Source organism: Lissotriton helveticus, chromosome 4_1 (assembly GCF_964261635.1).
Source record: "Lissotriton helveticus chromosome 4_1, aLisHel1.1, whole genome shotgun sequence".
Classification (NCBI taxonomy): domain Eukaryota; kingdom Metazoa; phylum Chordata; class Amphibia; order Caudata; family Salamandridae; genus Lissotriton; species Lissotriton helveticus.
In genome coordinates this window covers 581812741-581836477 of record NC_136063.1, presented here as the reverse complement: position 1 = coordinate 581836477, position 23737 = coordinate 581812741, and the positions used below count along the sequence as shown (strand labels likewise).

General features: G+C 46.6%; 1 protein-coding gene across 1 annotated transcript in view; it reads right to left on the bottom strand.

The window, feature by feature from the left end:
• Positions 1-23737, bottom strand: part of PPP1R42 (protein phosphatase 1 regulatory subunit 42) — a 541010-nt gene that overhangs the window by 293801 nt on the left and 223472 nt on the right. The window contains exon 5 of the mRNA XM_078687204.1: positions 22483-22649. Within this exon, the coding sequence (XP_078543330.1) occupies positions 22483-22649 (167 nt within the window). The remainder of the gene's footprint in view (positions 1-22482; positions 22650-23737) is intronic.

Below are 23737 nucleotides of genomic sequence, written 5' to 3'. Positions count from 1 at the left end.
GATAACTGGTTTGACAGGCACTGATGGGGAGACCATCACACATTTCTGCCATAACTCACTGGAAAATGATCTTAACTTGCTTTAATTAGGTATAATATGATTTTCACCTTTGACTCCACCATTAATGGAACAGGTGACGCACCTACTTTTGTAGGGCATGGTCGTTTTAACCTCGTTGATTTCATAACACTTTTGCATTAGCTGAGAGCCTGGTTAGGTCCTAGACGTTGATTCTGAATGTGATTATCTGTACTTATTCAATAAAATACACTTCCTTTTGTTTTTTATTCCCCATACGATTCAATCCTGCAATGGAAAATTCTTTGGGAGAGAAAAACAGAGAAAACAAATAGCCCAACGCATCAATAAGTCCAACAAACCACAAAAGAAACTAAGATGTGTCTCAACAGAAGAGAGGAGACTCAGCTATTTATTCTTCTTAAAAAATCTCTTATGATAGTTCAATATACAATTTATACAAATGCAAAAAGCAAAAGGGTTGCTGTCAGGTAGTGAACAAAGGATAGAGTGAACAGTAGGTGCTAGTGTGAATAGAGAGGACCGAGATGGTCAGAGAAAATGAAGTCTTCGTTAGGTCTAAGGCTAAAAAGTCCTTAGGGTTGTCAACATAGAGCCTGCCCTGAAAATTTTGTTCGCAAAAAATGTTACTCTTTCTTGCTGTGTCACAGTGGGAAGTTCGTCCGTGTTATCTATAAAGGAGGGGTAAGGAAAAGGGACGATGCAGATGCAGGCTCAGGGTAGGGAGGTTGGTTGGTAGTGGTAATTTGCGAATTCTTAATCAAAATTCGCTAGCCAAAAATGCTACATACATAGCATTTAAGGAATCGCAAAATTGCGATTCCCTAAATGCTATGGCAAAATAAGGAATCGCACAAGTTTGCAATTCCTTAATTTGGGAATGTTTCATACATCCCAAAACATGCAAAAAGGCCGTTTGCGATTCGCAAAGGCCGAAATTCGCTTTGCGAATCACAAAAGGCTTGATACATATCGCCCTTAGTTTAATCCTTAAGTGGTAAACGGCCTTTTAATTTTGCAAGAAGTCTAACTCAGTCCTGCCTATAGCAGCGGGCACTGAAACATCAGAAGTGGACTTTTTACAGTAGGTTGCTAAAGACTACACTTTCAGTGTCAGTTAGTCTGATATTACGGGTGGGAGTGTGTTCTTACACAATGTATCATTGCAAATTAAGTTCCTCTAGTGTCCTCTGTTTGCACGTGTCTGAAGCAGAGAGAGTTGAAGCGAGCATCAGACAAAAACCAGGTCTTCCTCTTTATCCCAAAGGAAGGGGAAGCCTGGTCTTCTGTACAGCACCGCAAAGTAGGTGCTCACAGCTCAGTACTGTGTACAACTTGCAACACACAGGTCCGATTCCCAGCAGAACACCCTCTACCATTCATCATTTTGAAGTCAATGATTTGGGTAGCAGTAACACGTGACTTGGAAACACCACTATGACCCCACTGCCATGGTACCTTGGGAATAAGAAAACCTGTTAAAAATATTATTTATAAGTCTGCACACCCAAAACTGGAATATCTTACCAAGCCCTGGGAAAATGTGCTGTCTGGCCCATACAAAATTGGCAAAAGCAAAAAATAGTATCAGACTTTGGAACTTTAGGCAAGTGTGGGCAATACCTGCAGACGTTTGTAGATTGTGGCATGTGGGCACTGAAAAGGATTCGATAAAGTATGAGCGGAGCATATAATGTTTCCTGCTTGCGTTACAAGCCCAGTGACCAAGCTAGTGACTATACTCTAGACAAGCTAGTGGCAAGCTGTCTTTTAGGCAGCCCAAGAAGACCTTGTTCTGTAATCAAATTGTGAAATCGTCCATATCCTCTGTTCCGTCTATTTTAGGGACAAATGGTGAAAGAGTTTGATTTTCATGCAGCAGGGAACGTTCTGGACAATTTCAGAAGCACTTTTCCCTTGCCCGAAGTACGAATCTTTGGTAGCCCACCTGACCATAGTAAATGGTCCTGGTCAAATCTCTATTTCTCTATGTACCTTAGTTCCTGCTAACATTGAGATTGCTGATTTGGAGGCTAACCTAAGAATTCAGTACTCTGTTTAAACACAGATATTTCTCAGTATTTGCGCTTTTCAAAATGGTATGGCAACAAAGGTTACCAAGAACAATTTTTGGAAACTGAAGGAGCCAGATATACTTAAAACAGCAGTAATCACCTTCCATAACTACTTACATAATTTCTTGTAGAGTGCAACAAACACCATAGCTAGCTTATTGGCGATAAGAGGGGAGCAGAGAACATACGTAGAATATGAACACAATGGGAAACCCATCTGAGTATAGTGTAGAAGCCTATATGCGTGATATAATTCTAACCGTCGATTCCATAGAGCCAGGACATTCTAAGTTTGTAGTTTGCTCAAGTACTTTCCAAAAAACAATAGTCATTATAAATTGCTGTTTGTCTGCATCCCTAATGGGCTATTAACAATCTGTGATGGGTGCCTGGCTGGGCAGGCATATGAAATCTAATTCTGAGAGTTATAAGCCGAGCATGTGCCCTGTATTAGAAAGATGGTGGTGTTTCCAGAAGCATCGTTGATAAGAAGCTTATGAAGAGTGCAAAAGTAACGATATCCTTGACTATGGAGGTAGGAGGTTTTCCACCAGTCCAATGTGCCGTCTTAAAAACACTCTATACTTAACCAAGTGATCTAGTCGGAGGAGGGTGGGTTTACACAGAGCTCTAATGCAGAATGGACACCCTGGATCACGTCACGCAACGGCAGAGGCACGTTTCTGCCATGAACCTGCAATGTGCAGCTGGGTACATTCTAACAGGTAAAAATACAACCATTCAGAACAAACGCAATCTGGAGGGGGCGACGCGCCACTCACCGCCGACGGACCAAATGATCCAAGAACAGCGAGATGCGATCCGGAGAGTCTCCCAGTTAAGCACTTCACCAACCTCAGACAACGTTCAAGCCACCAGTCCACAGTTGGTTCCGAGTGATGATGAAGCTATTTATGGGATCCCAGACTCCCAACTTTCGGTGGAGTTACCAGACGTCACGCCGCAAACGGACGATATGCTCAATTGAAGCACTACGTGCATGACCATTGGCTACTACCAGGGCGGCGGAGCAGGGGCCAGAGGCCAGACAATTACTGAGATGCTGCGACTGGGAACCTTTACCAGAGAAATCCCTCGCCGCCCTGGGGACAGAGAGAGTGGCCTTGACGCAGTGAGTACTCACCCAGATGTATAGACGCTGTGTAGGTGATAGACTGGTGGGGCCGTGCTACAAGGTTTTCCCCCCCCTCCTCTCTGACCCATGTCATCCGCCCATATCGCCTGGAAACATTCCTGCTCCGGACACTTGGGGAGTGGAATTTGCCCCTCCCCCTTACACAAACGTGGTCCAACACACGTCCACATGACTAGAGTTGACACTGCCTGCCTGAGCACTGCTTCTGGTTACGTGATGTGTGGGACATATGGCCTGGGGAAGAGCCACTGACCATCTTCTTTTGGTTGGAATTGGAGATCTGCCAGAACTGCACCTAGCTTAAGTTCCCCCTAGACTTAAATACTGTTCTTTGCCTTCTTGGCGCGTTTGGACGGCGACATGTTGCGTTGCCGACCTTTTGGTATTTCTTACTGTTTAGCATTGTTAGCACGCCCTGTTCCATTTCGCACCCTCACCCTCAGAGAACTGCCTATGTCCTTTATAGTTGTGCTGTTGTCCGAGTCTGGGGTGGGGGGACCGGGGGCCTGGTGGAGGCGCTCGCCTGGGAGGCGACCGGTGGGAGGTGTGGGTGTTTTTTACCATGGCAGTGAATATGGCTGAGATCAAGATATGCACGTGGAATGTGAGGGGCATGCACACACCGTCGATACGATACCAAATCTATTCTTATATACGACGCCATAGATTTCATGTAGTGCTATTGCAGGAAACACACCTTAACAAGACTGAGGTACACGCGCTGCGCCGACGGTGGCGCGGACAGCTCTATGCCACAGAGTACTCCTCCTATGCTCGAGGAGCACTCATATGGATACGGCCGGGCACTCCTTGGGCGGTCATAGACACACAAATAGACTCGGAAGGTCGGTATGCGATGGCCCGGGGCAAACTCGATGGTCACCCTGTGGTGCTTACCTCCCTGTACTCTCCAAACACTGAACAGGGCGGCTTCCTTGAGGGCCTCTCCACAACACTGGCACCTTGGCATGGGCTTCCATGGATCCTTGGAAGCGACTACAATTGTGTCTTAGATGTGAACTTAGACAGGTCTGTCGCACCCCCAGCCAACGCTCAGACGCACGTCACCACGAAAGCCCTCCTCCACTGGGCCCGACAATGGGACCTACACGATGCATGGAGAACACGCAACCCCACAACACGCACATACTCCTACTGGTCGGGTGCACACGCTTTACACATACGTTTGGACAGATACATGATCTCCTCCGATCTCCTTCCATTGGTTCAGGACACACAATATATGGGCCGCACCCACTCAGATCATAATCCACACACGCTAGTCATCGCCTGGGACGACCCACTTCCTCCCATACCCACCTGGCGCCTACAACCGGACCTCTTACTTGACGCGACCTTCCGCGATTCCCTACTTACACAGACGGCTCAATACTTTGATCTTAATGCTGGCACAGCTTCCTCTCCCCAAACTGAATGGGATGCTTTCAAAGTGGTGACCCGGGGACTCTGCTTGGGGACACAGGGGCACATGCGACGCAAACTTGAACAAGACCTGACACAACTGGAAACTGAATTACTGGGCCTTGAATGCGCTACGGGAGGAGATGCGACCGCCCAACTGACGGAAGCCAAGGCGAAACACGGCCGCCTACTAGACCGTTTGCGAAACGTCAATTTCGCAGCGCACTCCGCCCGGGTCCATAGACAGGGTGATAGACCGGGCAAACTGCTGGCCTGGCTGATTGCACGAGAGGACCACTCGGCCCCCATATCGGCCATACAGGCAGGGGACGGCGAATTACTCTACTCCCAACGCCAAATACACGAAGCGTTCACGGGTCACTATTCGGGGCTGTATCACTCCCGCTTACACGTCCCACTAGATGCCATTACTGAGTATCTCACTGATGTGCAGCTGCCTGCCCTGACGGCGGCGCAGCAGAATGACCTCGGAGCACCACTGGACTCTGAGGAACTTCGTGACACCATCTTTAACCTATCAAATGGCAAGTTTCCGGGACCGGACGGCTTGCCGGCCGAATTCTATAAGGCCGCCTCGGACATCTTAATCCCGCACCTGGCGAAGATGTACTCTGCGGCAATAGATGACTTCGCCTTGCCCCCGACACTTAATGAGGCGACCCTCGTATCGTTACTCAAGCCTGGCAGGGATGGCACACAGATGGGATCCTACCGCCCTCTAGCACTCCTAAACACAGATTACAAGATCCTCGTCTCCGCACTTGCTCGCCGACTAGCCCCTATGGTTCCTGCGCTGGTACATCACAACCAAAACGGGTTCGTACCGACAAGACATACGTCCCACAACATCCGCCGCCTGTTCCGCTTGCAGGAATACGCCACGAGGCAATGGCCACGAGCCGGGTGTCTGGTACTAGACCTGGAGAAGGCGTTCGACTCGGTGGAATGGCCCTACCTGAGAGCGGTCATGGACAAATTCGAACTGGGGGTCGACTATCAAACTATGGTCGGGCTCTTATACCGCAGACCCACAGTCCGAGTCCGTACAGGAGCGTTGCTATCTGACCCTATCTGTGTACGGAGAGGCACCAGGCAGGGTTGCCCCCTATCACCTCTGCTGTTCTCCTTAGCAGTGGAACCCCTGGCGGCAAAACTTCGGTCGCAAGGAATGGATTGGGGTATACCGATGGCGGATGGCCTGCATGTGGTGTCATTGTATGCAGATGATCTTCTCTTGTACGTTAATGACCTAAGCAATGTCCCGGCGTCCCTAACTGCCATCTTTGGCGCTTTTGAGGAAATGTCGGGATTACGGGTGAACTGGGCCAAATCGGGGGCCTACTCCTTCAACCCGAACGTGCCAGAATGCGATATACACATAGGGGGTGAAAGGTTGCAGTGGTTCTCTACCACGTTTAGATACCTTGGGATACACATCTATCGGGACCCTACAGATATCTTGGAGGGAAACCTACTGAGAGCGATTGCATCTATCCGAGCGCAGGTTGGGTTCTGGAAGACACTGCCGCTGAATGTTCCTAGCCGCATAGCCCTTGCGAAAATGATAGTCCTACCGAGGCTGCTGTACTACTTTGCGAATATACCAACTTATGTCCCTGCCCGGGTGTTCCGAGACCTCGAAGTCCTGTTGTGTGACTAGATCTGGAATAAAGGTCGGCCACGAGTTGCTTTGACGAAACTCTACATGCCCACTGCAGAGGGAGGCCTGGCTGTTCCCAACATGGAACTATACTATCTAGCGGCGCAAATGCAGTGGGTGTCGGGCTGGCTAGGTGGTAAGAACCTGGGAGACACTGCCACGGACGCCGCAATCTGGTCCCTATTGCAAGTCCACGTATTGTTTCATCCGCTGACGCGGACTCCCCGACCGTCACAACTACTGCTCGCGGTGGCGCGCAGGTGCTTCCTTCGTTGCTTGCGCCTGACCCGAGCGACAATACCTTATGCACCGATACTACCATTACTGGGCACCCCGACAACGACGGGGACCCTGACCGCTGTAAAGTTGGGTAACTGGACCACCGCGGGAGTGGAATCGCTAGGTGACCTATACTCTGATGGCGTCCTTCTGCCCTTTGCAGATCTTGTAAGAGACACATCCCTCCCGGCTGGACAGTTTCTATTGCACGCATCCCTCATTCACGTGATAACTGCTGCTTGGGGAGACATGTCTGGTGAGCCCCCAACACACCTCTTCATGCAATACCTTCATGTCATTGGCAACGGCACGCACATAATTCATTGGTTGGCGCAGGCACTCCTCCTCCATACACATCCCACAACTACACAACTGAGGGAGAAGTGGGCGACAGACAGGGGGAGGGACTGGACGGACAAAGAGTGGGCTATGATACTGGCTGGCCCAGTGAACATCCCCCGCAACCCACGCTTCAAAGTCATACAACTTTACATATTACACCGCGCATATCTCACCCCAGACAAGATAAATAAGTATTTTTCGGTCACAGATACTGCCTGCGGACGCTGCTCCCTACTGGGTGCGGACCTCCTCCACATGCTCTGGCTCTGTCCTACCCTCCGACAGTATTGGGAAGGGGTGATCATGATGCTCCGACACTGCACCAAGGAACAAGTGCCAAACACATGGGAAGCCTGCATACTGGGATTGTATAAACGTACGCGACTAAACAAAGTCCAGACCAGGTACTTGGATCTTGGCCTCATCACGGCCAAGAGACTACTGACCAAGTGGTGGAAGGCTGCCACACCCCCACACATCCGACACTGGAGTCTGTCGCTGACGAATTGGGCACGGGCAGAGAGCTCTGTCCTGAGACGTGAGGAGACGGCGGGGCTCAGAAAATTTCCTATTGCCCAGCACTGGGATGACATCCTACATTCCTTTCTGCAGAAATGCATAGACCAGGGAATCACGTAAGGACCTGTATGCTGGCCCCCCCCCTCCCCTCCCGGTACCAGATCCTGTGAATCCCACGCAGAACACCGACTGTCACCCACACGACCGCTGTGCTGTGCTCCACCCAACATGCGACACGTATCTAGCTGTTTTACGCTGGCGATTGTCTAGGCCCCCCCAGACATGCGCCGACACACGCAGCGCTGCAACATAGACCCGAATACTGTGAGGTCACACCGGAACACCGCACCAGCGGACCCTCGAGAACCCCCCCTGTACCCTTGACGCACGCAGAACCTGACCTCCCCCCCCCCCGGTCTCCCACCTACTCGCCCCGTAGGACATGACTGATGCACTAACTCCACACCCGCTCCTCCCGACTGTACGGCTATCTCTGCCCCTATCCACCCCTACCTACCTCTTATGTACTTTATGTTACTGTTTTCTAGTTCGTTGATAAACTGGTTCTATTTCCTTTTTGACCATGCCCATACCAACACAACTCTACCTTACGCACTTTATATAGCCTTCGGGCGTGCAAGCTAGGGCCTAGGCGTATCGCCTAAGTGTTGAGATCAATAGCGATCACTTTCGTCAGGATGGGCGAACAAGGCGATCATGTGCTCCCAACACGCCTGGACGCTGTGCAACCTGGTCACTCCTTCATGTGACACCATACCCACTCGAAGGTCGACCCTCATTGATACCCTTCCCAACGATGCACGACAGACATGGTGGGCTCGACCGACACTAACACTATTGATGAGGGCCAGCCCACTACAACAATTCTGACCTCATAGACTATATACGGAAAATTGAGTGGACCACACACTTTCGTAACGCCGAATGATTATATGAGTGCAAAGTATAGTGATATGTTAACGTACGCTGCCGAACCCCAGGGCTGTCGGCCTTGAAGCTGTGTTCACTTATTCTATGTAATGCAATGCTTCATTTATCGCAGCTGGCCCGGCTGGGTTGTAAGCTACCTGCTGTGTACAATGTATGTTGGACAATAAAGGTCTTTTAAAAATAAAAAATTACAACAACAAAAAATGCAGAACAAACGCAATTTGAGTATCACAAGTAATTATGACTATTGAGAATGGATACCGCCCTACTGCAGCTGTTTCCGCTCAAATATTTAAGAAAATAAAAGGGTAAATAAACGTGGAAACGAATACAGTTTGTGGGGACATCACGTCTGTTCATCTTTAACATCCCACAGACTGACAACTAAGTAATTGCTATGATTGATATACTTGAATTGTGTCAAAGCATGACAATGTTTCCCCGGGCTCCGGGGTCAGAGCTTGAATGAATCTGCTGCTTCATGGCGTGTTTACCAGAGGCTGAGGGCACTGCCTGCGCGCGTGAGTGGAAGGCCCGGCATCCTTTGCAGCTCCGGGATTTGACGGAGGCCGCTCGTGCCCTGGAGAGCACATCGAAGCTCTCCAGGATTATAGATTGTTTACTTACAAATATTGAAATAGGCAGGATGGATGGGTATATTTACAAGTCACCAGGGCAATGAAAGTCAAGATGGAGGACATCAGGCGTTCAAAAGCACAATGACGGCTGGCTTAACACGCCATCATCAATAAGCCTACATGTCAGCAGTAATACTAATACACTTCCTAAAATAATAATTTACAAGAAGTGGTGGCATTCGTGTTATATTCCCAGCAGATGTATAATCAAAGCGGTGCAGAGCTATGTCACTATCCTGTATTATTGTGACGAGTTTTTTAATTATTCAGTGATGACTGTACGGTTAAGGCTGGTAAGGGGAGGCTGATAATGTGCGGAAGACTGTTTAAGAGGTGGAAAGCAATTAAGCTAGTTCTTTCTGATCAATGAATCGTACATGCCAGGGAAGATAAATAGAGTGGATTTGCATATAAACACGTTTTAACGCACTTATAATTAGAAGGAGAAATTGTTCTTTTCTGCAAGGGGCAAACATTGTTCAGCAATCCCTTCAAATTATTGTTTGACATCTTTGATGGATGGCTATCTTTGGATGGATGACTATCTTTGGCTGACAGTCACGTTTAAGTGAACGCGGCTTCAGAGTGATAATGTATTTTTCAGAATTTCTGCTTGTAAAAATTAAAGATAAAAGTTGAATTCCTCAAAGTTTTAATCCTTTGCATAGGCCATATGTCTCTTGTGCACTGAGAACGTTGCCTTTGATAACTGATGGTTGGTGTAAAGCTACATTTGTATCAATTGATATCACGCATGCCCTTCTATTTTGTGTATTTGAATTGTATGTCTTTTTGAACTGCCAATACATTTAAAAAAAAAATTGAATTCCTCAGTGAAAACCTGCATACCTGGGGCCTGTGTTTAATCCCTGGTCACAGACATAGGAATTCAGGGTGGCTGTGTGATGCAGATTGTCATGGGCGATGTTGGGACGAGAATGTCCCTTGCATGGTGTACAGTGTTTCGTGAGTGCCCACTGGGAATATCTAGTAGCTTGTGTTTTGAATTTTAGCATCCAACTAATCTAGCATGTGCACAAAGGTCTAGGTCAGTCCACTGAAGTGACTACAGTCCTGGACCTAGTGAAGTGCACCAAGTGAACGCTCCGAAGTGGCAGTGGAGTACTGTACCTGTGATGGGTTTTAGCACGTAGAACAGTGGTTGCACCATAATGTGCTTTAGTGAGCCTGTAGTATGACCAGACCTTTTTACCTGGGTCATGGGAGTAATGGGCTAACAACCCGCTTGTGTATAGTTCCAATACTACAAGCTAACCCGGATCGTTACACCAACATTTCAGAGCATGTTTGGTTGTATGTACATGTATGGTTGTATGTATGTCTGTTGTTTGCATGTTAGACACATTGTGCATGTCTGAGCGAACCAGAGTGAAGGAGGCCTGTGGGTTTCATTTTAAAGGTGCCTGGCCAGTTCATGTGCACAAGATGTAAGAGAGGTTAATTTCTCAGACAGTGGAAGTGTATTGTTGACATTCCTGATACTGGAGGGAAGGGACCTAGATACTGATGCTCCCCATAGAAATTCAATGAGGTTGCTTTGATAGCCAAGTGAAGAATGCTCACACCTATTTCTGCTTCTATTGTGGGTACACCAACCTGGATACGCTCTGGTGTTGAGGAGCATCAGTCCACACAAATGCTAAATCTGGGCGACATCCTGAGAAGTATACATGAAAGAAGAACTGGCCCAATCCACTTCTCAAAGTGCAAATAGAGAATACACATCCCCTGTCTGCTGTACCTGTATATGAGTGGGAGCAGAGGGTTGGGTATACCCCCCTTGCTGGCATTGCACTTTGCAAACTGTACACTGTCTTCACTGTGCTGTGGTCTTATTGAACTGGTATACCTAATACTGTAATAGGACAAAAAATAAAGTAAAAAAAAAAATAGTGGGAGCAGGGAACCCATTTGCTATAAAAAGTTTCAAATACTACTCGACCAAGCGGGGTGCCTCACAGAGTAGCCTGAAGACTACTGAGCAATCACAGCCAGTGTCAGGCTGTCAACTTCCCAGAGGTGATAGGACATCACCAGGAGTTTGATCAAAAAGAAGAGCTGGTCCCGTCCTGGGACATCTGGACGATCATGGCAGGATGAAGAGAAAGGAGCGAGCCAATTCCTCAGGAGAAATGGACTACTGGCGGTGGCAAGAGCAGGTCACTCTGTGCTGTGTAGACTTGTGGAAGTGTGGCTGGTGTGTTCCAAGCTTGGACTATGGTTACTATTGTCAAAGCAGAGGATTCGCAACGCAGCCTTTGGGTGCCCAAGTGGATCATTTAATCAGTACCCACCTCAAGTGAGCCTGATAAGACATGTACAGTGGCTATTCATGGGGTACTTTTCAAAACATGTGCCTGTGCAGCCTATGTGGCTAGAAGTTAAGCTGCTACATCAAAGCAATTGCCCCTGTGTGCTCGAGTAAATGAGTGGGTGCTGAGACGCTTACCTGAAGTGCGCCTGATCAGATCAACCTGACACTGCGGCACTAAAGCGTCTTGAGACATCTTATCTGCTGTGTCCAGACTTATGACCAGAAGCCAACTGCATCACTCCCTTGACCTGGGGAGAAGCAAGCCACTGAATCGAAGACTCACCAAAAATGTAATGCAGGGCTTCATCTAGCACAAATACCTATTTTTAGGTAAAAAGAAAATACCCTCCAGCATCTGGCAACAACCAGTGGTTAAGCCCTGTTAGCTGTCTTATTATTAATAAACAAGGAAAGCTTGCTTCAAAACATACAAATCCATTTTGCAGCATGAGTGTGGATCCATGAAAATCCATGGGGCTTGCAAAATATTGTCCCTTTTGCCCCAACCTGTTTTCTGGTGGCCCTGGGATGATTTCAAGCATATGGCGTGCTGATTTGCAACTAATTCTGCCAAGTAGTATGCCAATCTTGGGACCTTGTCAGTCAACCTTAGGTTGTAGAGTGGTGCTGCTGGACTGCCGGAGGAGCTGTTGCACTTTGAGAATTGAGATCAGTGGAAAGAGATAAGAATGTAATGACTGCGTTTATTCTGGCAGTGAAGGATTGGAGGTCCCTTTAGGCTGCTCAGATAGCTCTGCTGACTGCAGTGGATCCCTGGTGGTGTGAGAGAGGTAAGTGTTCTGGGAATCACAGGAGGGTAGAGTAGACTATACATGGCATGGGTCGTGGATTGCACTGTGAATAGAGGCATTGAAACTGAAGTGACCCATCAAGGGGGAACTGTGGGCTTAACAAAATCTGCCTGCCAACTTGTTTCTTTTAACTAACTCCAGTGGGGTGCCTGTTCGAACGTTGTCGTAAAAGGTCCTTAGAGGTCTTACAAACTGGAAGCACCTTAGTTCTGCTGAGATCATGACATTGGAGATTATCTGAGAACACATAAAAAGCAGCCATGATACGAAATGGACAACCCCTACTGCCTTGCTCTCTGGTGGGTTTGCTTGGGCTACGTCAGCTGTGAGATCTTGCGACACTTGTGGAATTACCTCTGGGGCTCGAGTTCAAATAGATCATGATTTCATGCTAATCTCAGTTAAGAGACAGCATCTGATGCATCAGTCATTTTCAGTAAATAGACATAGAGGTACATTGCTGCTGTGCTCTGATTGGCAGTTGTAATACAGAAAGGCAGACCACAAATGCCTGAGATAACTAACATTACCATCACAATGATGTTATATCTTGTAAGATACCAAGCCAAGATACAATTACATTGGTTCCTTCAACAAAAAGTGTCACATTAAAACAAATAAATACATACAAGAGAGGATAGAATGTGATCTGTAAATTTGGCCTGCTTTGTAATGGGAATGGAAAAGCTGAGGATTGCAACAATAATAATGGCATATTGGAGGCAAGGAGGACCTGGTCTGGCAGTTCGGGCTGGACTGTTTCCACGGGGAGCAGGGTTAAAACTGATTTGCGTATGGCTGGGTTTAAACTGGAATGTCGTGAGGAGCAAAAAAACTATGGATTTAGGCCCAGATCTCTGCAATTAGGTAAATGTTTGACATTGTTCAACATTCTGTCCATCAACTGTTCTTTTTGCATTTGTCCCCCGAGAGGAACGGGTATGCCCAGATGTGGGTCCCGTGCTCTCCACGCCACTGGAGTCAAGCTGGCCTGGCTGATGAGGGGTGATACCCCAAAACTGCTCCTCGGATGCTTGTCTCCAGTCCAGGGAGGACATGGCCTGGCAGTTTGAGCTGGACGGTTTCCATGAGGAGCAGGGTCAAGACTGATTTGCATATGGCTAGGCTTAAATCGGAATAGCATGGGGCGAAAAAAACAATGGATTTAGGCCCAGATCTCTGCACAGGGGAGAATGTTTGACATTGTTCAACATTCTGTCATTCAATTGCTCTTTTTGAACGTGAAATGGCAGAAGTCAGATAAAGGCCACTCCAAAAGTAATTTATAACACCATTAGCAGGTGACAGGAACTGATAAAGCTGGAACTGACTTGTGTGCAACATGGATGGGCTGGTAGAAGGCTTGGTCTATCACATCAGACTCTAAACACAAAGGCAACAACAAAGTAATAAAGTAAAAACAAAAACACTGGCACTGAAGAGAACTACCTTATGTGTGGAAATGCTCGTTGTGAAAGAGTAAAATACAGTCGCTCAAGGTGAAGTTCTATGGCAGGACCCGGAGGCGAGGATTATGCTATACTTTCTTCGTTTATCAGTACAGCAGCCACATCAACGTGTCAAAAGAAACTTAATTTCCCATAACCCCAGTGAAAATATGAAATTACAAATAAACAAGTCCATAACCAATCAGGTCACACAGTATCAAGAGGGGGGGACGGGGGACGGGGAGCGGTTATGAAGAAAAAGACAAGGTCCAGCACCTATGCACCCAAGAATAAATAGACAAGGTCCAGCACCTATGCACCCAAGAATAAATATTAACCCAATGGAAGGTAGCTGTTCCTAAGGAAAGGGGGGGAATTCTACAACCTACTCTGGTTGGAAGGTGGTGTGTCCAGGAAGATAAATCGGTGGGATCAAGATAAAGGTTGGGGAATTCCTCCGTTCAAAATGGGTGCCCTCACACACCCTTGCGGGTGTCCTGCTTCATCATCGGGCCTTGCTCCTTGTGGGGGTGGCACTGCAGTCCCCATGAGAGGGCTCTTTATCGGAGATCTTTTGTAGGAGGTACCACTGTTGTGCATGTGGGGCCTTCGTGAAGAGAGGGGTGGTGTGTGTGAGAGTGTGTGTGTGTGTGTGTGTGTGTGTGTGTGTGTGTGTGTGTGTGTGTGTGTGTGTGTGTGTGTGTGTGTGTGTGTGTGTGTGTGTGTGTGTGTGTGTGTGTGTGTGTGTGTGTGTGTGTGTGTGTGTGTGTGTGTGTGTGTGTGTGTGTGTGTGTGTGTGTGTGTGTGTGTGTGTGTGTGTGTGTGTGTGTGTGTGTGTGTGTGTGTGTGTGTGTGTGTGTGTGTGTGTGTGTGTGTGTGTGTGTGTGTGTGTGTGTGTGTGTGTGTGTGTGTGTGTGTGTGTGTGTGTGTGTGTGTGTGTGTGTGTGTGTGTGTGTGTGTGTGTGTGTGTGTGTGTGTGTGTGTGTGTGTGTGTGTGTGTGTGTGTGTGTGTGTGTGTCTCTCTCTCTCTCTCTCTCTCTCTCTCTCTGTATGTGTCTGCTCTCAGTCCATGAAAATCGTGTGTTGGTGAAGTGGGGTCAACATGTTTCGCTCATGTAACGGGTCCTAATGGATCCTCTGTGCGCTTCGTCAGGACCGTGAATAAAAGTGTTGGTAAAACCGTGGGAGTCAGCGGAATATACCCTGTACTACCACCATACCTCTATTAAGGCTAACATGCGTCTTAGCGCTCAGAAATACGTATTGTTCGTGTTCTTGTGATCCCAACCTGGTGGAGACACAGAAAGGGAAAAAAGGGGGGTAACATAATACAAAACAACCAGAAGACAACATTCAGTATCTTGGTATAACATGGATAGGTTTAGCTTGGTGATGACTCTCTACCGCAAGAGACTTTACAGCAAACTCAGTTTAATTGTCCGTAATGTTAGTGAACCGGTATTTCTGTGTGTGATGGTAGTTAACAGAAAATAATGGCTGGTATTGCTACGGAATGACACATACTGTGTTCCCGCTGCATAACCAGCCCATACTTATAATGGTCATTGACACATATTGTTTTGTTGTGGATAAGCATATATAAGTAAATAAAAATATCAGCCAAGGACAGGTAGGCTGCCTCGCAACAAATTGATTATGGTTGCAGTATTTTGCAGTGATGGTAAACTGAAAATTCTATTTAGTGTGTTATTAATCAACCCTTGGTGACTAAACGGAGGTTATCCAGTATTGGGGTATCTTTCATAGATTCACATGCCTGAATCATTCCCCGTCGCCGAGGCGGGAGTCCCACGGTAATAAAATATACAAAAGCAGTGCCTTAGAATACATTTGTAGTAGGCTGACAAGACTATAGGCCCTAAAAGGCCCAAAAATTAGAAGCCTATCTACCTCATTATATGAAAAGAACTGAAAGTAGTCCCAGCCAATCAGCTGACAGCACCCTCTAGAACCTTCCCAGTTCTCCTCAGATTTTCACCGCACGTCGTGTGGAAGGGAGTCTCCCTGAGTGCCTACTCAGTTTTCAACCTTTTCTTCATAATGTCTGAGAAGAAAGCTCTTTTCAAGGCCTGCAGGACCTGTGATAAGAAGAGGGTCCATGTAGATGATCAGCACAAGGACTGCATCTACTGCCTGCATCCCTCCCATTACTCCTATGATTAGAGGGTAGGTATGGTCTGGTCTACGTTTCGACCCCCGGTGTAAGGGTAGGTTGGAGCCTCAGGCTGGGGTCTTCTTCAGGACATGTTCGGCAGTGGAGATGGATGCACCCATTGCGTAGCGGAGTTAAGAACCCCGTGGGTTGCGGGATTATTCGTGCACCCTTTAAGGCTTTCATTGGACACTTGACAAAGCCGAAATTGCGGAAAAATTGATTGGAAAGCACTGACGTCCTAGTAAATAATCTTCCACATAGGAACCGATGATGGTCCAACCATACTGGCCACTGAACGGCATTAAGTAAAGCGCTCCTGTTTTTTTCATGTCCTGAAGAAGACCCCAGCCTGAGGCTCCAACCTACCCTTACACCGGGGGTCGAAACGTAGACCAGACCATACCTACCCTCTAACCATAGGAGTAATTAATTGGAGTGATACAGATCCTATGATAAAGAGCCACCAGGAACTACTGATCTAAAACCAGACTGTAAAGGATCCACTGAATATCACTGTGATTGTTTTATGGTCACAACAACCTTTACCCAGTCCCCACCATATCCCAACACACCCATCCCACCTAACTACCTCCCTTTCTCATCACTTTGAGCGCGTCGATTTGTCACAATACGGATAATATGTATGAATCATCTCTACATATGAAGTTTTGCTGTGCATTGAATTGATACCTGTGTTAGTAAATATTTGTTGGTTTCAATGAAGTAATTGACATGCTTTTTATATGTTTAGTTGATTTCAACAATTTTTTGGTACTTACTGAATGGTACTAAGTATCAAACTAATAAAGTGCTTAATTAATTAAAAGAATTCTTGCACTACATGGATGAAATGTTGATAATTTATAATTGACAATACTCATGTGAGACATTTGATGTTGTTGTAAATCAAGAGACTCTGACCACTACATACGTATCTATCTAACTGACCCAGGTCAGAGAGTTCTTAGGGTATACCCCGTTGTAACTCACTAAATCCACAAGGAGTCCAGTTATCACCAAAACTCCGCCAACAAGACCCTGGCCTGTTCCACCTCAAGTATCTCATGTCTCACCTGTGGCATATACACATTTTCAGCTCAAGACCTATCATAGGCAAGACTGCTCTAATATTTCCCCACTGCTACCATCGCAGATTTTAGAGTCATATGTGGAGGAAGAAGATTCTGAGGAGGATGACGGAGATAATGAAGGTCCCTTTGGGATTGCACGCCATCCATCCGAATTGCACATAAAATGCCAGGAAGAAGAGGACGAAGAGGATATGCAAGAACATTACTACCAAGAGGAGTTGTCTACACCGTTCTACAGACAACCATACAGACCTCTACGTTCGGAGGGGACAAGTCATCTCCCTCCTTTGATACAGGATTTGCAAGCCATGTTGGCAGACTATCGCCAAAGGTTCCCACCGACACCGTCCATGCCAAGTGTACCTCCGGTACCAGCGAACGTACCTGCACCTCCTCCACCGCAGCCTCCAGTGTCACCAAGACACACTGCAGAACCCGCACCACAAGAGGATCAGGATACTTCCTCTTCGAATGAAGACAGAAGAGAGGAAGGTGAGCTGCCTCAAGACAACACACCTGCGGATCCATGGGATGATTCCGTAATACCCATGCCATCGCCTCCTTTGCCACAGCCCTCTGATTCTCCGCCGGAGGACATTGGAGGCTTTCATAATATCATGCAAAGGGCTGCTACAAGGTTTGAACTGCCAGTTACCATTGAGCAGTCGGACTGCTTTTTACACGATTTTAAAGAGGGGTATAGGAGGATCACCAGGGCCATACCCATTATAGACTTTATTTGGCAGGAAGGTCTAAAGATTATGAAGACACCCGCTTCTATCCCTGCAGTCCTTCCTCGTATTGAGTAAAAGTACAGAGCACCGCCAGACACTCCTTCCTGTTTGGTGGGCCACCCACGTCCAGACTCTGTGATATATCAAGCCGCTCAACAGAGGTCCAAGAATCTGTCCACTCCAATCTCGACGCCGCCGGACAAAGAGGGCAGAAGATTGGACCTTATAGGCAAGAAGTTTTCCATCAATGCTGCATCCTCTATCAAGGCAGCAAATTCTCTTGCAATTCTTGCCCGCTACGATCGACAGATGTGGTCGGAGCTGTATGAATTCCTTGAGTTGATACCGGAGGATCGTCAACAAGAGGCACGTAAGATACTGCTTGAAGGAGAAAGGGCAGCTTCAGAAATAATAGATTGCGCCCTAGACATTGCAAATACTAATTTCCGTCAGTTAGCGGGTGCTGCGGTGCTCAGACGCCGAGGCTGGCTCAGAGCAACCTCCTTCAGAACTGAGGTTCAAACAAAGATCCTCGATATGGCTTACGACGGGGACTCGCTCTTCGGTAAGCACATAGATGACGCCTTGCTCACCATTAAAACTGATACTGATAGCGCAAAATCGCTTGGTACCCTGCAATACAAGAGAGGTTCTTTTAGAGGAACAAGAGGTCGTGGTTTTTCTTCTAGAGGAAATTACCATAACCAACAGAACAGGCAATACCAATCGCAGTACAAGCAAACGTATTACCAGTCATCATACCGTCAGTCTACCTCCAGTAATTTCTCTCGTCAGGGAGGGAGACGAAGATCAAACAATCAAGGACGAGATTCAAACAAACGTCAATGAGTTTTGCCGGACAACAGTCCAACATCCTTTCCTCCCCGTGGGCGCGAAGATCTCTGCATTTTACCATCAATGGCGGAACATCACATCGGACCGGTGGGTCCTGGATTTAGTGAAAAAAGGACACACTCTGGAGTTCTTAAAGAAACCACCTACGACTCCGCCCAAGGGTCCCCCTCCCCCTCGTCTTCACTTACTGTTCAAAGAGGCCTTAAAAATGTTTCGCAAGAATGCGATAGAGAAGGTTCCAATCTCGCAGAAAGGAAGAGGATTCTACTCTCGCTTCTTCCTAATAAAGAAAAAATCGGGAGAGTGGCGCCCGATTCTAGATCTGCGCAAGCTCAACAAATTCTTGAAGAAACAGAGTTTTCGCATGGTGACATTGGCAGATGTGCTCAATTGTCTCAACGAAGGCGATTTTATGGCTTCTCTGGACTTGGAAGACGCCTACTTCCAAATCCCTATACACCCCAAACATCGCAAATAGCTTCGATTCACAGTGGCTGGCGTCCACTTTCAATTCAAGGTGCTGCCATTCGGGCTAAAGTCGGCACCAAGAATATTCACAAAATGCTTGGCCCCAGTTTCTGCAGCATTGAGGTCCCAGGGGATACAGGTCTTCCCATACCTCGACGATTGGCTGCTCAAAGGAACATCGAAACAGATCACAAGACAAGCGGTCAGAAGCACCCTTCGACTATTCTCAGGTCTAGGCCTCACTTTAAATGCAAAGAAGTCACAACTTCAGCCCCTACAGGTGTTAACCTTTCTGGGAGCCTCACGGGACACCCAAGAGTGCAAAGCATTCTTGTCTCAGGAACGTCAGGACAAGCTCCGAAGACTGGCAAAACAAAGATCAGCAAAAAAGTCACTTTCTGTCCGGACATATGCGTCTCTTCTAGGGATGTGCTCTTCAGCGATCAACCTAGTTCCCTTTGCAAGACTCAGGATGAGGCCACTGCAAGAGGAATTGCAAAACAACAATGGCACCAAATAGGAGGATCTTTTGACGATTGCATAAAGGTGACACACAGGATGAGGCAAGCTCTTCAATGGTGGTCGAAAGAAAGCAATCTGTCTCCGGGCCTCACGTTTCTTCAAACTATCCCGGAGTTCATTCTGACCACGGATGCATCAATGGAGGGATGGGGAGGCCATCTTCAGGACCTTCAGATTCAAGGCCGACGGTCTCATCAGTATCGGCAGAAACACATCAACAGTCTCGAATTAAGAGCCATTTTCCTTTCTCTGCAAGCGTTCCTTCAGAGAATTGCAAATTCTTCAGTGCTGGTGCGTACGGACAATACCACCAGCATGTATTACATCAACAAGCAAGGGGGAAGAAGATCTCTATCTCTCTCGAAGGAAGCTCAAGAGATGTGGGAGTGGATTATAGAACACGACATAACGCTCAGAGCGGAGCATGTAAAGGGGGTTCAAAATTCTTTAGCCGACAACCTCAGCAGATCCCTTGCAGGAATGGGAGCTGGAACAGGAACAGGTGAACAGGATCTTCCGAAGTTGGGGCAAACCAACTCTGGATCTGTTTGCGATACAGCAGAACAGCAAATGCCTGTACTTTGCCAGCAGATTTCCTCAACGGGGGCCAAGAGGGAATGCCCTGTCCATGATATGGTCAGGAATCTATGCGTACGCTTTTCCCCCCGATACCGTTAATACCAAGGATTCTGCAGAAGATGAAGAGAGAACATTGCACTCTTCTCCTCATTGCTCCTCGCTGGCCGAGGCAGTATTGGTTCCAGGAACTGCTCCTGCTATCTCAACAACCTCCAATTCGTCTCAAGCCGACACTTTCCATGCTGTCAAGGGAAGGAGGTCAGATTCTGCACCCGGACCCACATTCGCTGCACTTGCACGCCTGGCTCCTGACTTCTTAGAGTTTAAAGATCTCCAAATCTCTGAAGACTGTAGAGCAATTCTGTCTCAAGCCCGTGCTCAGAGTACTATCCGAACGTATCGTTTCAAATGGAAACGCTTCTGTTGTTGGTGCGAGGCTAATAATATCCATCCTCTTCAAGCTCCACCTGAGGATATCCTACCTTACTTGTTTTTGCTTTTGTATTCTCTTCTATTAAGGTACATCTTGCCGCCATATACCGATTCAGGAGAAGTTCGAACAAGCCTTCACTATATTCTTCTTCACTGATAAAGCAATTTCTGAAAGGATTGTTTAGAGCCTTTCCTCCAATACGACTTCCACCTCCCGAATGGGATCTCAATATTGTATTATCCCAATTAATGAGAAGACCTTTCGAGCCTATTCATAGAGCTGAATTGAAATTTTCAACCTGGAAGGTGGCTATTTTACTAGCTCTCACTTCAGCCCGGAGGGTTAGTGAAATTCAGGCTTTCCCCATTTCAGAACCTTTCCTCCTTTTCTCGAAAGACTATGTCACATTGAGAACAAATCCAAGATTCATTCCTAAAGTACCGTCTCAATTTCATTTAAACCAGCCGGTAAAATTAAAGACTTTTTTCCCGGATCCTGTCACACCGGCAGAAAAGGCCCTACATTCCCAGGATGTGAAGCGTTGTCTAAAGTTCTATCTACAGAAAAATAAAGACATAAGAAAATCTAATCAGTTGTTTATTGCTTATGGTCAAGTTGTGCTGGGACAGGCTGTGACGAAAGCAACGATAGCCAGGTGGTTATCTTCAGTAATACAATTCTGTCACGAAAAGGTTAACAAGCCTTTAACCAGAAAGGTAAAAGCACATTCTACCAGAATGATGTTGGCGTCGACAGCCTTATTTGCTGGGGTCACGCTGGAGGACATATGCCGAGCTGCTACGTGGAAGAGTGTGCATTCCTTCACAAAGCATTATTGCTTGCAGTCGGCATCACAGGATGATACAGCAGTGGGACAAGCGGTGCTGCAGCATCTTCTTCATTAAGGTTAGACTTTTTAAGGTCTCTCACATAACATTCATAACATACGAGTATGCATCAAACACTAATGTTTTGCTTGTCAAATGCTGTTTTTTTAATATGAAATGTGTTATCCGAATATGATGCTTTCTTTTTAGAAGGTTTTCTGCATTGATGCATATTTAAATTTCTAGTGCTCTATAACCTTACGGATGAGTGGGGGATATATGGAATTACGCTTTGTCTCCCACCTTCCGCAAACGACTGATATAAGTTTTACAGCTTGCTATTCTGATTCAGGCATGTGAATCTATGAAAGATACCCCAATACTGGATAAGAAAACAAGTTACTTACCTGTAACTATGGTTATCCAGTATTGGTATCTTTCATAGATTCACATGCACCCACCCTCCTCCCCGGCAGAACAGTTCTATATTAGGGATACGCACTTCTCACTTGTGCTGGGAAAATCTGAGGAGAACTGCCTCTGCTGGGAAGGTTCTAGAGGGTGCTGTCAGCTGATTGGCTGGGACTACTTTCAGTTCTTTTCATATAATGAGGTAGATAGGCTTGTAAGTTTTGGGCCTTTTAGGGCCTATAGTCTTGTCAGCCTACTACAAATTTATTCTAAGGCACTGCTTTTGTATATTTCATTACCGTGGGACTCCCGCCTCGGCGACGGGGAATGATTTAGGCATGTGAATCTATGAAAGATACCAATACTGGATAACCGTAGTTACAGGTAAGCAATTTGTTTTCTTCGCTTAATGCAAGTGCTCCCAACAGACAATACAAATAGAACCAAAATGCACCACGGGCTACAAACCACACCCTTACCACTCTCCTGCTGAACGAGCATGCACATATGCCACACCTCTTTGCATGACACGAGGATTAATCACAACCCCTATGAGTTCCGTCATATAACATTAATGGCAGCACACCCCACTCTAAATAGTGTTCCAGCACCCCTGCATCAGTTACATTTTCTGTTCTCCATTTTTAAAATTTCTTTTTTATTTTCAATTTAAAAGAAAATCCACTTACAGTTTCTCAAGCCTTTTCAGCGATAGGAGGTTTTCGATACATGAAATGGCATTGTTCTGGAGGTACAGGTGTGTTAAATTGGAAGCAAACCCCAAGTTTCTGATCTGTTGTATGCGGTTGTCATATAAATACAGGACAGTCAGGTTTCTGCACAAGGACAGATCTTCCTGAAAGAAAAATAAACACTACCATATGTAATTGGGTCTGACAATGAGAAACAAGCATGCAGAAATTTAACATATTTTAATATGCATGGTTTACAGAAAGTATATGGTTTATGCCTGTCAAGCTTACGCATGTTTGCAGTACTATGGGCCCAATGTACAAACGTTTTGTGCATCTGTATCAGTCGCAAACTGGTAGCAAAAGAAAAGCTAGGTAGTCGTGATTTACGAAAGCATGAAAACAATGCGGTCTTTAAAACTGCACAATGACTCGAATTCATAGATTCAGAATTAAAATTGATTCCCAAACCGAGATTCCCAAACAGGGAATCACAAATGGTATGTACAAAGTACAGGAGAAATCCCAATAACCACAACATGGGCGATCTGCACATGCAATTTATCACCAGGTGGAAGCAGGCGATAACCATGTGCTGTTTTGTGCCATGCCTTATTTCTGCCTTCCAGCCCCTTCATTATGTACAATTGCTTCATATATATTTTAACACTACCTAGAGAGGAAGTGCCTATCAAAGATTGCCATCTATCATGGTTTTCATATTAGTTACATCTATTGCCTTCATTTTTCCAACCATAATGAATATATCTGCATTTACGCTTTTTCATATATTCTGCATTAAAACAGTGCTATAACATATAAATGCTGTTTTTAGGTCTCGCTTGAGCCAGCGCATGCTCTGCTCTGGCGAGACTTTTAGTGAGGGCTGCAAAAAAATGATACCACATGCATTTGGTGGTGGTCTAGAGCTTGCGTTCGCGGGTGGGCGCGCGCTTACGAGCACATGCGTCATCTCGCGGGCACCCTTACAGCTGCGATTTCTTTCACTTTTGCGGCGCCTCAATTACTTTCACTTTTTCGGTGTCGCCATCTGTCTTTCCTCTAGCTACGATAGCTGGCACCTGATTTAGCACGGCGTGCTTTCATATGGCTGCCGTCCGCTTTTGTTTCCGTCTCCATGCCGCTCTCGCATTGACACTGTGTACCGTGCCACAGTCATTCTCACTGGAGTGGGACGTTTCTAGACTGGTTTCATACTGACTCCCGTTAATTTTTCAGATATTGATCACAG